General features: G+C 43.9%; 1 protein-coding gene across 10 annotated transcripts in view; it reads left to right on the top strand.

Moving 5' to 3' along the window:
- Positions 1-13,593, top strand: part of LOC121879334 (inositol hexakisphosphate and diphosphoinositol-pentakisphosphate kinase 2-like) — a 299,526-nt gene that overhangs the window by 108,225 nt on the left and 177,708 nt on the right. For all 10 annotated transcript variants that reach the window (XM_042385999.1, XM_042385963.1, XM_042385957.1 and 7 more), the window contains one exon: positions 13,205-13,417. In XM_042385999.1, the coding sequence (XP_042241933.1) occupies positions 13,205-13,417 (213 nt within the window). The remainder of the gene's footprint in view (positions 1-13,204; positions 13,418-13,593) is intronic.

Genomic DNA, 13,593 nt, shown 5'->3' with positions numbered 1-13,593 from the left:
ATTTTTTTTCTTTGTGCTCTGAGGGTCAAACAAGTGGTAATTGTGTAACTTCTGGAATTCTCTTAATTATTAGTCGTGCAAGGAGACAATCCTAATTGTCTTTAACTAGTTTAAAAATTTTGTTTAAATACGTGTGTAACTTTTGTAGAAATTGATAAGTGTAAGATGTTCAGTGTGCGACCCTTGAACAATGTGCCTGTATTTTTGTCTAATTCGATCATCCTATTTTATTTGTGCAAAACGTTACTCGTGACGTAGCCTCGCTTAAAGCTCCTTGGTATTCTAGGCAGGTGTGACTCCGGGAATGTTTACATAGGAAGAATGAGGTAAATTCAAAAGGGCCTTAGAGTGAATAGCAAAAACAAAAGTATTGAATAGTGGTGTTGGTGAGTGACCAGTGGTGGAAAATAGCCATGTGTTATCTGTAACAATGGTGTTGGATGCAACTCGGTAATATAGTGTGATAGGTGGTACTCAAGAGGTGCAGTGGAGTGGATAGTAGACTGCTAGATGTTACTGGCTTGAAGTGTTCTGTAGGCTTATAGATAACCGTGTATCCATAGCAAGGCTGGAAAACTCAACATTGGGAATATGTCCCTGGACTGTATCAATGAGTTCTGTTGCCTGGGTGATATGAGCAGTGCCGTTGGGAGAGCTGAAGCCTGCTCGGTTGTAGGAGTCAAGTGGCTGGAGCAAGTTTAAGGAGTTGCTGCCTTTATTGATAGCAAGAGGTCCTTCCCTCCCCCTGAAAGGAAGAATTTATATGGTTGGCGTGAGAAGTGTAATGCTGTTTGACAGTAAAACATGGGCAGGGCAGGTGAAGAGGATGACATATGCAGGCTAGTGCAGCTGAAATGAGAATAGTGAGGTGGATGTGTAACGTCACACTGAAAGACGAGATGCCGTGTTCAGAGCTAAGAGGGCGGCTGGGTATTGAGTGTATCGGCGGGCTGAAATGTTTTGGACATGTGGAAAGAATGAATGAAACGAATTGGGTCAACAGGTGTACTGTATGATATTAAATGTGGAGGGGGAAGAGAGCCAGGGGAAGGCCATGAATGACTCGGGGTGAGGTTGTAAGACATGACATTAAAAGTTACGAAGCTGACAAGAGACCGTGCTACTTGAAGACCTGCCATCAGGTATATCGCGGCTTAACCCACACAAGCGTGGAAAATGGACGTAAAATGTTGATTGTGATAATGACGATGAGCATTAATAGCCACTGTATATCTTAATTAAGTTGCGGACAGATTTAACGTGTTGATCTGAATCATTACACGATAGTTTACTGTCTGTACTGCAGTTACGAACTGTTTAAACGACTTCGATCGTCAAGAAACTATATATATATATATATATATATATATATATATATATATATATATATATATATATATATATATATATATATATATATATATATATATATATATATATATATATATATATATATATATATATAAGTTGAGGGCGGCTGAACACCCACATTCATCACATGCTTGGATATCTCATCCTGAATTTGTTCAGGTATGAGCGATTAAAAGATAAGATGGGTATTTTTGGTAGTATTAAATGTATTTATAAGAGCTCCTTTTGATAACTATGTTATATATTTCAATAAACCAATTTCACATTTAGCATTCATTACTCACAATGGTGCCTTACAGCGAAGGCACTACACAACATATGTTGAGGAAAAAAAATGCGAAAATTGTTGCACTTAAGGGGAGGAAAAGGTGCCAACCACTCACCCCTGTGCTCAAATATTTTATCTTGAGGAAACCTTGTTTCCTGCCACCAGGTTACCGCTGTTGTCTTGGGTCGAGGCTATCGTTGATAATTTTCATCGTTGGCGATACAGTGAAGAGAGACAATGCCGAGAGCTCGTAATATTAATGAACTTCTTTAACACCATACTCAGGTGTGTGTGGGGGGGTGTAATAGTCAGCAAGTCGAGCGGACCCGGGTTCGATCCCCAGGCAGTGTGAAACTATGAGCAAGTTTCTTTACGCCATTTGCCTCTGTCTACCCAGCAGTAATTGGGAACCTGGATGTTAATCGATTTGCGGATCGTGTTCCGGGGGTAATTGTTATCCAGTTCAGTTGGCGAGTTGCCCGGTCTTCTCTGACTATTCCTTGACACAGTGTTATGCAACTCCTTAACTTAGGGTGTGGATATTGTGTTGGCGACAGCTTTTTACACTAAACAAACTCACGCCTAGGTGGCCCTTGGGCCGGCCATCCTCGTTACACGAGGGGCAACCATTATTATATATATATGTATGTAATGATACACGTACCAGGTGTGTGCTGCGTATGTTACGGTTATCTGGTAACACTGTCTTGAACAGAACAGACAAAATTACAAAATGACCTGTACTTTATGTTTTATTCCTACATATATGTTATAAATACATTTATTGTGAATGTTTTACTTGTGTCTTGTGTTTATATTACAAGTAATATATTGTATCTAATGGTAGTAAACTTGTTGCCGAATGGGATTGCAGTTAAATTACAGCTCCCTCCTCCTCCCCCACTTTTTCTCTTACCCTACTGATGTTTGTATTAGTAAAGGAAGGAAGAGGAGTAATTAGAAGAATAAAGAAGGGGAAACAGAAAATAGTTAGAGATAACAGGTGGGGGGAGCTGAGTTTCATCATGCGTCTGGATGCCCAGTTTCAACCTTACCAGACCATTCTCGGACCTGACAGCTACAGTGTGTGTACTTATTCCTGTGGCCGACTGTACCTTTTGGCGGACCTTCGTATAAAAGGAGAGAATGGTAAAAGGTTGTCTCCACTGAAAACGGAATATGGTTCTTCGAATTTGTGTACTGAGAGGATTTTCACAACTTGATATTTTTATAGGTTCATAGTTTTTATTGTCATGAGTTTGGACAATTTTGGTGTTTGGGGGAGACAGGTGGACTTATGGTAAAATATTTGCGCTCTTTTTGCCTCAGATTTTATGTATACTAGTTAAATGTAAAACAAAAATTCTGAACCTGTGGGATTTAACTAAAGTTTATCCTTGTTATGTAAAGAGTGGTGTCCGTGAACAACACCAGTTCCTTGTTGAATGGTTCATGTTGACTGTTGCCAGGGACCCGTTCTAGAAGTTTGTGTGTTTTTATACATAACTTGTTGAAGACTCTCCAAAAGGATTATTATCTCAACTCTTCGCTGCTATTTTAACTGTTTTGTGGATCTAACGAATACACAATCAGAAGTTAAATTTCACATTAAAATGAATACGAACAAAATGAAGTCAAAAATTTCCAATGAATAAGGCTGGATTAGTATGAAAAGACATCCACAACACAAGCACACCTATGAGTCGTTGCCGGGGAGGGAGAGTGGAGTGTGCAGACTACAGACCAGCCCCCGCTTGGCCAGGGTCATAACGCTACGCCCCCCCTCATACTGTCAGAGAGGCTGATGCAGGTTTTTGTATGAACAGGTGAGGGTTGGCAGGGATGTTGATTTGTGAGTTATTGCCAGCCTCTCTCTCTCTCTCTCTCTCTCTGTCTCTGTCTCTGTCTCTGTCTCTGTCTCTCTCTCTCTCTCTCTCTCTCTGTCTCTGTCTCTGTCTCTGTCTCTGTCTCTCTCTCTCTCTCTCTCTCTCTCTCTCTCTCTCTCTCTCTCTCTCTCTCTCTCTCTCTCTCTCTCATTATCCAGAGTGTAGGATAAAATCCCACCAAAGTTAACCTAACCTAACTAAGTTCACTTGTCCTCTCCCTGTTTAGACACGAAGGAACATATGTTGGGGGGATTTTGCCCTCACTCTTGTATTGGTGATGGAATTTTTGTGGTGGGATTTTGTTTTGTGAAAAGTTAAGTCTGGTGGGGTTGTCTCCAGTGGGTTTTTGTCTGAGCATCGTTTATCACAGTTGTTGATTCAGTTAACCAGTTTCCTAAATAACCCACAATACCACATTCAGAAATTATATTGTATAAACTTGCAGCTTTAGAATGCGTTTTGCTCTTTGGGTTTGTAATGACTGGATGATTCAGCTCGTGGTGATGACTTGAGTTTGGTTCTTATCCAAATGTTCCTTGCATATTCTTCCTTTGTGTTATTAACATTTAGAATAAGGGAAACATTTAATTACCTTTTCAGTCTAGGGCAATAAACCTATTCATCATTGAGTTTTATGCTGTAGGGAATGTATGTGCTGGATAGTGATACTGAAGCTTCTTTATTCATGTTGGGATTCATTTGTAAGATAACGCATTTTTTTTACTCACCACAATTATGTATTTATTAGTCATTAGTTTTGGGCAGTGGTTAAGGTTGCTGGTCATACATTGTTATTGTACATATATATTTTTAAGGGGGGGGGAATTTTGATGTTTAATTTGTCACAGAGAGATGGGAGTGGTATCCAAAGCCCCGGGGTGGTATGGAGCCGGAATATTAAGTATAGAGTTATTACCCCGTGTACCGCCACGTGTTTATTTGACACTTAATTCAAAGAGTCAGCCTCTGTCATAGGAGCTCAGTTTACGGCCGCTGTAATGAGCCGCACCCGTCAACTGTAAAACATGGTGTGTAATTATTAGTTCAGAAATAACATCCGCCGGTTGCAGTGTGCCTGTAGTTCCCGAGGGAGCTGTAGATCAAGGTTTAGTAACTGGTACCTCTTAATTGTCTGGAACTGGAATTAGTCATTCTCAGTCAGACGGCTAATGAGGTTTATGGGTGGGGGGGGGTCGATATCAGTGTAGTGAAGTCTTTCGCTAGCCGAAGGTTTAGTCTATGGTGCCCGGGACTACTGATAACATATAACAGTAAACCAGATGTGAATAAATAAGGAACGAAATAAGACACATTAACTATCCAGATGTGAGCAAATGGCAAGGAAGGTGTTGGATGCCGTGTTTTTAAATTTTTTTATCTTGTGGATCTTTACCAACTTTCCTAATATTTTTTTTCTTGCCGAAGGACAATATTCCTACCAGGGGTCCAGATCTAGGGATATATAGTAGTTTTCTCGGTGAAAATTATATCATGACGCAACAAATGAGTTTGTTGAAGTGGGGAGCCAATTAGGCGACTGTCAAAGGAATGTGTGGGAAATTTTTCACTATATCACTTAATGTTTTAATTGTTTCACCCTTGCCTTCTACTTTAAAAACTTGCGTAAAGTGAGTTCGGTATTGGTACATCACTTGTAGCTGCTTCTCACAGCCTATTGTTGATGCTGAAAGCTTTGAACATACAGAAGAATGCGCGAGATATATTACATGTCCATTTCTGTGATGTAAGTTTATGAACACGAAAGTATGAGTAGAATGTGAATAGAAAACGCTCTTAGTCGTCCTGATAGCCAGAGAAACTGCTTATTGCATATAGATGGACTTCTAAAGCATGGAAGCGAAGTGTGGTCACATGATCCCACGGGTGTGAGGTGCGGTTGTGGTTGAGATCAATGCGTGTTATGATTAATGAGAGATTGGCAGATGATGGGGCTTCATGCCAACCCGTGCCAAGTGATCGTTTTTACACTTCCCTGCTATTTATAGTCATCTTGCCCCATTCCACCTTTACTGAGAAGGAAGGTTGGCGGGAGGTGGTTGAAGGAGGAAGGTTGGCGGGAGGTGGTTGAAGGAGGAAGGTTGGCGGGAGGTGGTTGAAGGAGGAAGGTTGGCGGGAGGTGGTTGAAGGAGGAAGGTTGGCGGGAGGTGGTTCAAGGTGGTTAGAGTTTACGGTCGTGGGCAGGAAGGGGTTTATTCAAGTTTAAACTTTTGGGTGTAGTCATTACATAGAATGAATCAAAGCAGACGTAAAAAGTTTATAAGTTCCTAAACAAGAAATAGTCATCAAAAGGATTGGTGCAAGGAGGAAATGAAGGCTGGCTCAGGAAGCTCATGTTGCTACCAGACTACCTGTTGGGATGCTAGTCATCTTCGTGTTGTACACCATATTCTGCAAAAGGCTTTAAGTTATCTAAGTAGTTCTTACAGGAAGAATAATACAGTAATGAGATAAAAAAATGGAAACAAATAATTATAAGACTCAAAGGTACTGAACGTTCGTAGACTATTGTAAATGATATTAGCCGACTCAGTAATAAAAGACTATTTGACCTTTACACACAATGGACGATATATACCTAACTTATATACACAAATCGTAGTTGAATAATAACATACACACTACGGTAGACACCCTGTCATATACACACTGTGGTAGCTCGCATCATCACATACACAGAAATACCTGGCACCCTGGCATAAACACTACTCATGGCTGGCACCCTGGCATAAACACTACTCATAGCTGGCACCCTGGCATAAACACTACTCATGGCTGGCACCCTGGCATAAACACTACTCATAGCTGGCACCCTGGCATAAACACTACTCATGGCTGGCACCCTGACGTAAACACAACTCATAGCTGGCACCCTGACGTAAACACAACTCATAGCTGGCACCCTGACGTAAACACAACTCATAGCTGGCACCCTGACATAAACACAACTCATAAACACAACTCATAGCTGGCACCTGGCGTAAACACAACTCATAGCTGGCACCCTGACGTAAACACAACTCATAGCTGGCACCCTGACATAAACACAACTCATGGCTGGCACCCTGACGTAAACACAACTCACAGCTGGCACCCTGGACGTAAACACTCATGGCTGGCACCCTGATAAACACAACTCATAGCTGGTACCTGGGACGTAAACACAACTCATAGCTGGCGCCCTGACATAAAACAACACAACTCATGGCTTGGCACCCTGACGTAAACACAACTCATAGCTGGCACCCTGACGTAAACACAACTCATAGCTGGCACTGACGTAAACACAACTCATATAGCTGGCTCCTGCAAACCAACTCATAGCTGTACCCTGCGTAAACACAACTCACAGTTGGCACCCTGACGTAAATACAACTCATAGCTGGCACCCTGACGTAAACACAACTCATATAGCTGGCACCCTGACGTAAACACAACCTTTATAGCTGGCGTAAACACAACTGCTGGCACCCTGACGTAAACACAACTCATAGCTGGCACCCCTGACGTAAACACAACTCATGGCACCCTGACGTAAACACAAATTTCATAGCTGGCACCCTGACGTAAACACAACTCATAGCACACGTAAACTCATAGCTGGCACTCCCTGGCACCTGGCATAAAACACAACTCATAGCTGGCACCCCTGACATAAACACAACTCATACCTGGCACCCTGACGTAAACAAACACAACTCAGCTGGCACCTGACGTAAACACAACTCATAGGCACCCTGGCACAACTCATAGCTGGTACCCTGGCGTAAACACAACCCATGCTGGCACCCTGACGTAAACACACAACCCACAGTTGGCACCCTGGCATAAACACAACTCATGGCTGGCACTTGACGTAAACACAACTCAGCTGGCACTGACGTAAACACAACTCATAGCTGCACGACGTAAAAACATACAACTCACAGCATTGGCACTCCTGCTGTATAAACGTAAACAACTCATGGCTGGCACCCTGACGTAAACCCACAACTCACAGTTGGCACCCTGTGACCTGCAGCTGGCACCCTGACATAAACACAGCTCATAGCTGGCACCCTGGTGACGCTGGCTCCCTGCCTGACATAAACACAGCTCATAGCTGGCACCTGACGTAAACACAACTCATGGCACTGCACCAACTCTGGTTGGCGTAAACACGCCAACTCTGGCTGCTGGCACCCTGACGTAAACACAACTCACCAGCTGGCACCCCTGGCGTAAACACACCACAGTTGGCACCCTGGCATAAACACTACTCATGGCTGGCACCCTGACGTAAACACAACCATAGCTGGCACCCTGACGTAAACACAACTCACAGTTAAGGCACCCTGGCATAAACACAACTCATGGCTGGTAATCTCTGGCATAAACAACTCATAGCTGGCACCTGACATAAACGCAACTCATGGCTGGCACCCTGACAAAACACACAACTCATAGCTGGCACCCTGACGTAAACACAACTCATAGCTGGCTGGCCCTGACGCACAACTCATGGCTAAAACACTACTCATGGCTGGCACCCTGGACGTAAACACAACCTGGTAGCTGGCACCCTGTTGGCACCCTGACGTACACAACTGCTGGCACCCCTGTGGACGACACAAACACAACTCACAGTTGGCACCTGTTGGCACACGTCACAACTCAAGGTTGGGCTGACGTACACAAATTTCATCATCTTGACATAAACACAACTCACAGTTGGCACCCTGACGTAAACACCTGACGACATAAACACAATTCGACTCATACACTGGCACAACTCATGGCGGCACCCTGAAGCATAAACACAACTCATGGCTGGCACCTGGCGACGTAAACACAACTCATGGCATGGCACCTGGCATAAACCTGGCTGGCACTCATAGCTGGCACCCAGCGGCACCCTGACATACCCTGACGTAACGCAACTCACAGCCTGGCACCCTGGCATAAACACAACTGGCTCACCTGACATAAACACAACTCACAGCTGGCACAACTCCTGGCATAAACACAACTCATAGCTGGCACCTGAGCATAAACCCCAACTCATGGCACCTGTGGCCTCGCTTAAACCTGGCCCATGGCTGGCACCCTGACACAACCTATAGCTGGCACCCTGACTCATGGCTGGCACCCTGACGCAACCTGCGGCTGGCTGACAAACACAACCTGCTAGCTGGCACCCCAGCAACACAACTGGCGCAGCACCCTGACGTAAACATACCGCTGGCACCCTGACGTAAACACTACTCATGGCTGGCACCCTGACGTCAACCCTGGCATACTGGCACCCTGACGTAACCACACTCATGGCTGGCACCTGAGCGTAAACACATAAACACTACCATGGCTGGTACCCTGACGTAAACACAACTCAGCTCACCCTGGTTCACAGTTGGCACCTGACGTAAACACAACTCAGCTGGCACCTGACGCAACACAACTCACGGTTGGCACCCTGACGTAAACACAACATAGCTGGCACCCTGACGTAAACACAACTCATAGCTGGCACCACATAAACACAACTCACAGTTGGCATAATTCCTGACATAAACACAACTCATGGCTGGCACCTGACATAAACACTCATAGCTCACAGTTGGCACCCTGGCATAAACACACAACTCATAGCTGGCTGGCACACCCCTGACATAAACACAACTCATGGCTGGCACCTGACCTGGCACCCTGACGCTAAACACAACTCATGGCTGGCGCACCTGGCGTAAGCATCAACTCGCTGGCACCTGACATAAACACTACTAGCTGGCACCCTGACATAAACACAACTCATAGCTGGCACCTGACATAAACACAACCATGGCTGGCACCTGACATAAACACAACTCATGGCTGGCACCCTGACATAAACCAACTCATAGCTGGCACCCCTGGGCATAAACACAACTCATAGCTGGCACCTGACGTAAACACGACTCATAGCACCCTGACGCTGGCACCCTGATGGCACAACTCATGGCACACCTGACGTAAACACAACTCAGGCTGGCACCCTGGCATAAACACTACCATGGCTGGCACCCTGACGTAAACAACAACTCATAGCTGGCACCCTGACGCACACAACTGGCCACAGTTGGCACCCTGACGTAAACACAACTCACAGCTGGCACCTGACATAAACACAACTCACAGTTGGCTGGTAAACACAACTCATAGGCACCCACATAAAACACACAACTCACAACACAACTCATGGCTGGCACCCTGGCATAACACAACCCAGTGGCACCCTGACATAAACACAACTCATGCTGGCACCCTGACATAAACGGCAACTCATAATGGTAATTCTGGCATAAACACAACTCATAGTTGGCACTGGCACCCTGCTGGCACCCTGACGTACACTGCTCATGGCTGGCACCTGACGTAAACACTACTCATGGCTGGCCCTGGCATAAACATCTACTGGTTGGCACCACGTAAACGCTGGCTCTAGTTGGCACCCTGACGTAAACACAACTCATGGCTGGCACCCTGACGTAAACACAACTCATAATGGCAGTTGGCACCTGACGTAAACACAACTCGTAACTGGCACCCTGACGTAAACACTACTCATAGCTGGCACCCTGCATAAAGCACAACTCATAGCTGGCACCCTGGCATAAACACTCATATAGCTGGCACCTGACATAAACACAACCTATAGCTGGCACCCTGAAACGCTGGCGCCTGACGCACTCAACTCACAGTTAAGTATTGGCACCCTGACATAAACACTACTCATGGCTGGCACCCTGTCTAAACACTACTATGGCTGGCACCCTGACATAAACACGACTCAGCTGGCACCCTGATTATAAACACAACTCATGGCTGGCACCCCGACATAACACTGGCCCATGGCTGGCCTGACATAAACACGACTCATAGCTGGCACCCTGACATAAACACAACTCATAGCTGGCACCCTGGCACATAAACATAACTCAGCACAGTTGGCACTCCTGGCATAAACACTACCTATGGCTGGCACCCCTGACATAAACTCAGCTCATACTGGCACCCCTGACATAAACAATGACCCATAGCTGGCACCCTGACATAAACACTCACTTCATAGCTGGCACCCTGAATAAACATCGACTCATAGCTGGCACCCTGACGCAAACACAACTCTGGTTGGTACCCTGCTATAAACACTACTCATGGCTGGCACCGACATAAACACAACTCTATAGCTGGCACCCTGACGTAAACACAACTCATAATTGGCACTTGACCCATAAGCACACAGTCGTGTAACTGGTAATTCCCTGACATAAATACTACCAAGTGGCTGGCACCCTGACATAAACTCAGCTCATAAGGCTGGCACCCTGACGTGAAATAATGTCATAGCTGGCACCCTGACTCATAACACACAGTCGTAACTGGCACCCTGACATAAACACTACTTCCATGGCTGGCAGCACCCTGACATAAACTCAGCTCAGCTGGCACCCTGGTAAACACAACTCATAGCTGGCACCCTGACCTATACACACAGTCGCACCACCCTGACATAAACACTACTCATGGTGGCTGGCACCTGACATAAACTCAGCTTCATAGGCTGGCACCCTGACCTATACACACAGTCGTAACTGGCACCCTGACATAAACACTACTAAGTGGCTGCACCTGATGCTCATAGCTGGCACCCTGACATAAACTCAGCCTATAGCTGCACCCCTGACCTATACACACAGTCGTAACTGGTAACTCTGACATAAACACTACCATAGCTGGCACCCTGACATAAACTTGAAGCTCATAGTTGCACCTGACATAAACTTTTTGCCTAGCTGGCACCCTGACCTATGGCACCACAGCGTGAACCCTGACATAAACACAACTCATGGCTGGCACCCTGACGTAAACACAACTCATGGCTGGCACCCTGACGTAAACACAACTCATAATTGGCACCCTGACCTATACACACAGTCGTAACTGGCACCCAGACATATAAGGTTAGTTGTCTTGATTGGATTCCCGTAATATAGACACCTGCCTCTAACACTATACAGTACATGCATGATGACATCTGAAACATTGCTACCTCATGCACTCTGCTGTGCCCCACTGAGTCACCTGAAAGCTCGATGACTTGCTCCTACTGTGTTACATGAATAAGATGGTTAATGCCACCTGTGCAGTATTTGTCACAAAGTGCCTAATTGTTTTATATATTTTGTAGTATAATATGAGAACACAAAGGACTACAGTGTTCACAGTTAAACAGATCTATGCTCCTGAACAATCCTCAGAAGCCTAGAGCTTTTGTATGTTGTGGGTCAAAAGATTCAACGTCCAAGTTACATGGTGAGGGCTGTGCTGTATGTCTTTACTATTGGCATGGGGGCAAATATGAATCTGACATCCATCTAGTCATGGTCAGTAATGATGTTTGATTTGTTCTCTCTCTTTTCCCTTGTTCCCACATTCAGGGTCTCTTAATATTGTGGTTTATTTTCCTCTTGTTTTGGAGATGACACTTGCAGAAAGACTACAGTAATTTTATCATGTAGTGTCATATAAACTGATGAGTTTGTGTATAATTATCTTTTTTCTTCTTTGGGAAAGCATTTTTTTTTTCACTTTCTTTTTTTCTATTTCATTGGGTAATAGAAAGACAGCAAGAACACACAGTTAGAGCCGTGTAATTGACCCAGAGTTTATTTTTGTGCTTTGTAAAGAATACTACCGTACTGTACACCATTAATTTTGGTAGTTGGAAGGTACAATATTATTATTATTCATACATTTGGTGGCTTGAATCATTTATAATTTGGGGGGAAATTCATAAATTAGAAAAGAAGATGACTTTAATTGATGATTTCAAGAATGATGACCAATGGCAGTACAAGCATGTTCGGGAAGTGATAGTACTGTACCTTGAAAAAAAATCATTACAATACTGTACTGGATTTTTCTCTTGTTATTATGGTAATACAATACAGTAAAGTAGTTTCAGTGAAATACATAACACAGGTTCTAGTATTATTTGTTTTCTTGGGTGTAAGGAAAAAGTCTCCATGCAAATATTTTTGTGTTTGTAATGTACAGTTTAAGGCTCCTGATTTTTTAAGATAACCAAAATTTCTACTTACAGGGTTTGTTCACTTGGTAAATATTTATAATTTCTTCCCCCATTGTTGCTAATACGTGTGTACCAGTTTATTTGTCCTAGTTTTTCATCTTTCCCTCGTTATGCTTTATTGTTTGTCAAATTTATAGTGTATGCTGTACCAATACAGTATAGTATGCCACTCTTTTCCTCACTATTATACAGTATATTGTCATTGGTAAATTTCCCACTCATTTTCAGTTTTTGTTCAGTCCTCCCAGTCTCCTATTCCTCTCCCCCATTTTCTTCTTTGCCATATTCTCATACACTTTCCATTCCTCTCCTTTCCCTTTTGCTGTCTCATTTCTCTTCAATTCTTCTCTCTTAATTTCCTACTTGCATATTTTGTTTTTCTGTACACCAACCTCTCATCTTTTCCATTCTTGTGCTTCTCCTTTCTATCATCGGTGACTGTTCCCATACTGTATTTTGTTCTTATATGTCCAACTTTTTTCATGTTCCCTCTCCACATCTTCCACCAGAATAATACTGTCAGAATGTCACAAAAATTCTTTCTCTCCACAGAATGATGCTGGGGAAGCTTCCTCCTCGGAGGGATGCGGGCGGCTGGGTGGCTTGGAGGATGAGCCTGACATGCCACCTGTCAAGCAGGTGGTGGTGGGGATCTGTGCCATGGAGAAGAAATCTGGCTCTAAGCCCATGAAAGAAATCCTAACCCGTTTAGAGGAGTTTGAATTCATCTGCACTGTGATATTCCCGGAGGAAGTGATTCTAAAGGTATTGTTTCTCCCATGTGTCACATTTCCTTTGCTGACATTGCATATTACAGTGTGTGTAACACATGACAAACAAACAAACAAATAAATAAATAAATAACTACGTATTTGCTCTTTTTAATGGATTTTACAAAATCTTTGTTAGCAGCATTTTCCATGTCCTATCATATTCTGTTT

The sequence above is a fragment of the Homarus americanus genome, unplaced genomic scaffold, assembly GCF_018991925.1.
Source record: "Homarus americanus isolate GMGI-L3 unplaced genomic scaffold, GMGI_Hamer_2.0 scaffold15169, whole genome shotgun sequence".
NCBI lineage: Eukaryota > Metazoa > Arthropoda > Malacostraca > Decapoda > Nephropidae > Homarus > Homarus americanus.
This window is presented reverse-complemented; position numbering and strand designations above follow the sequence as displayed.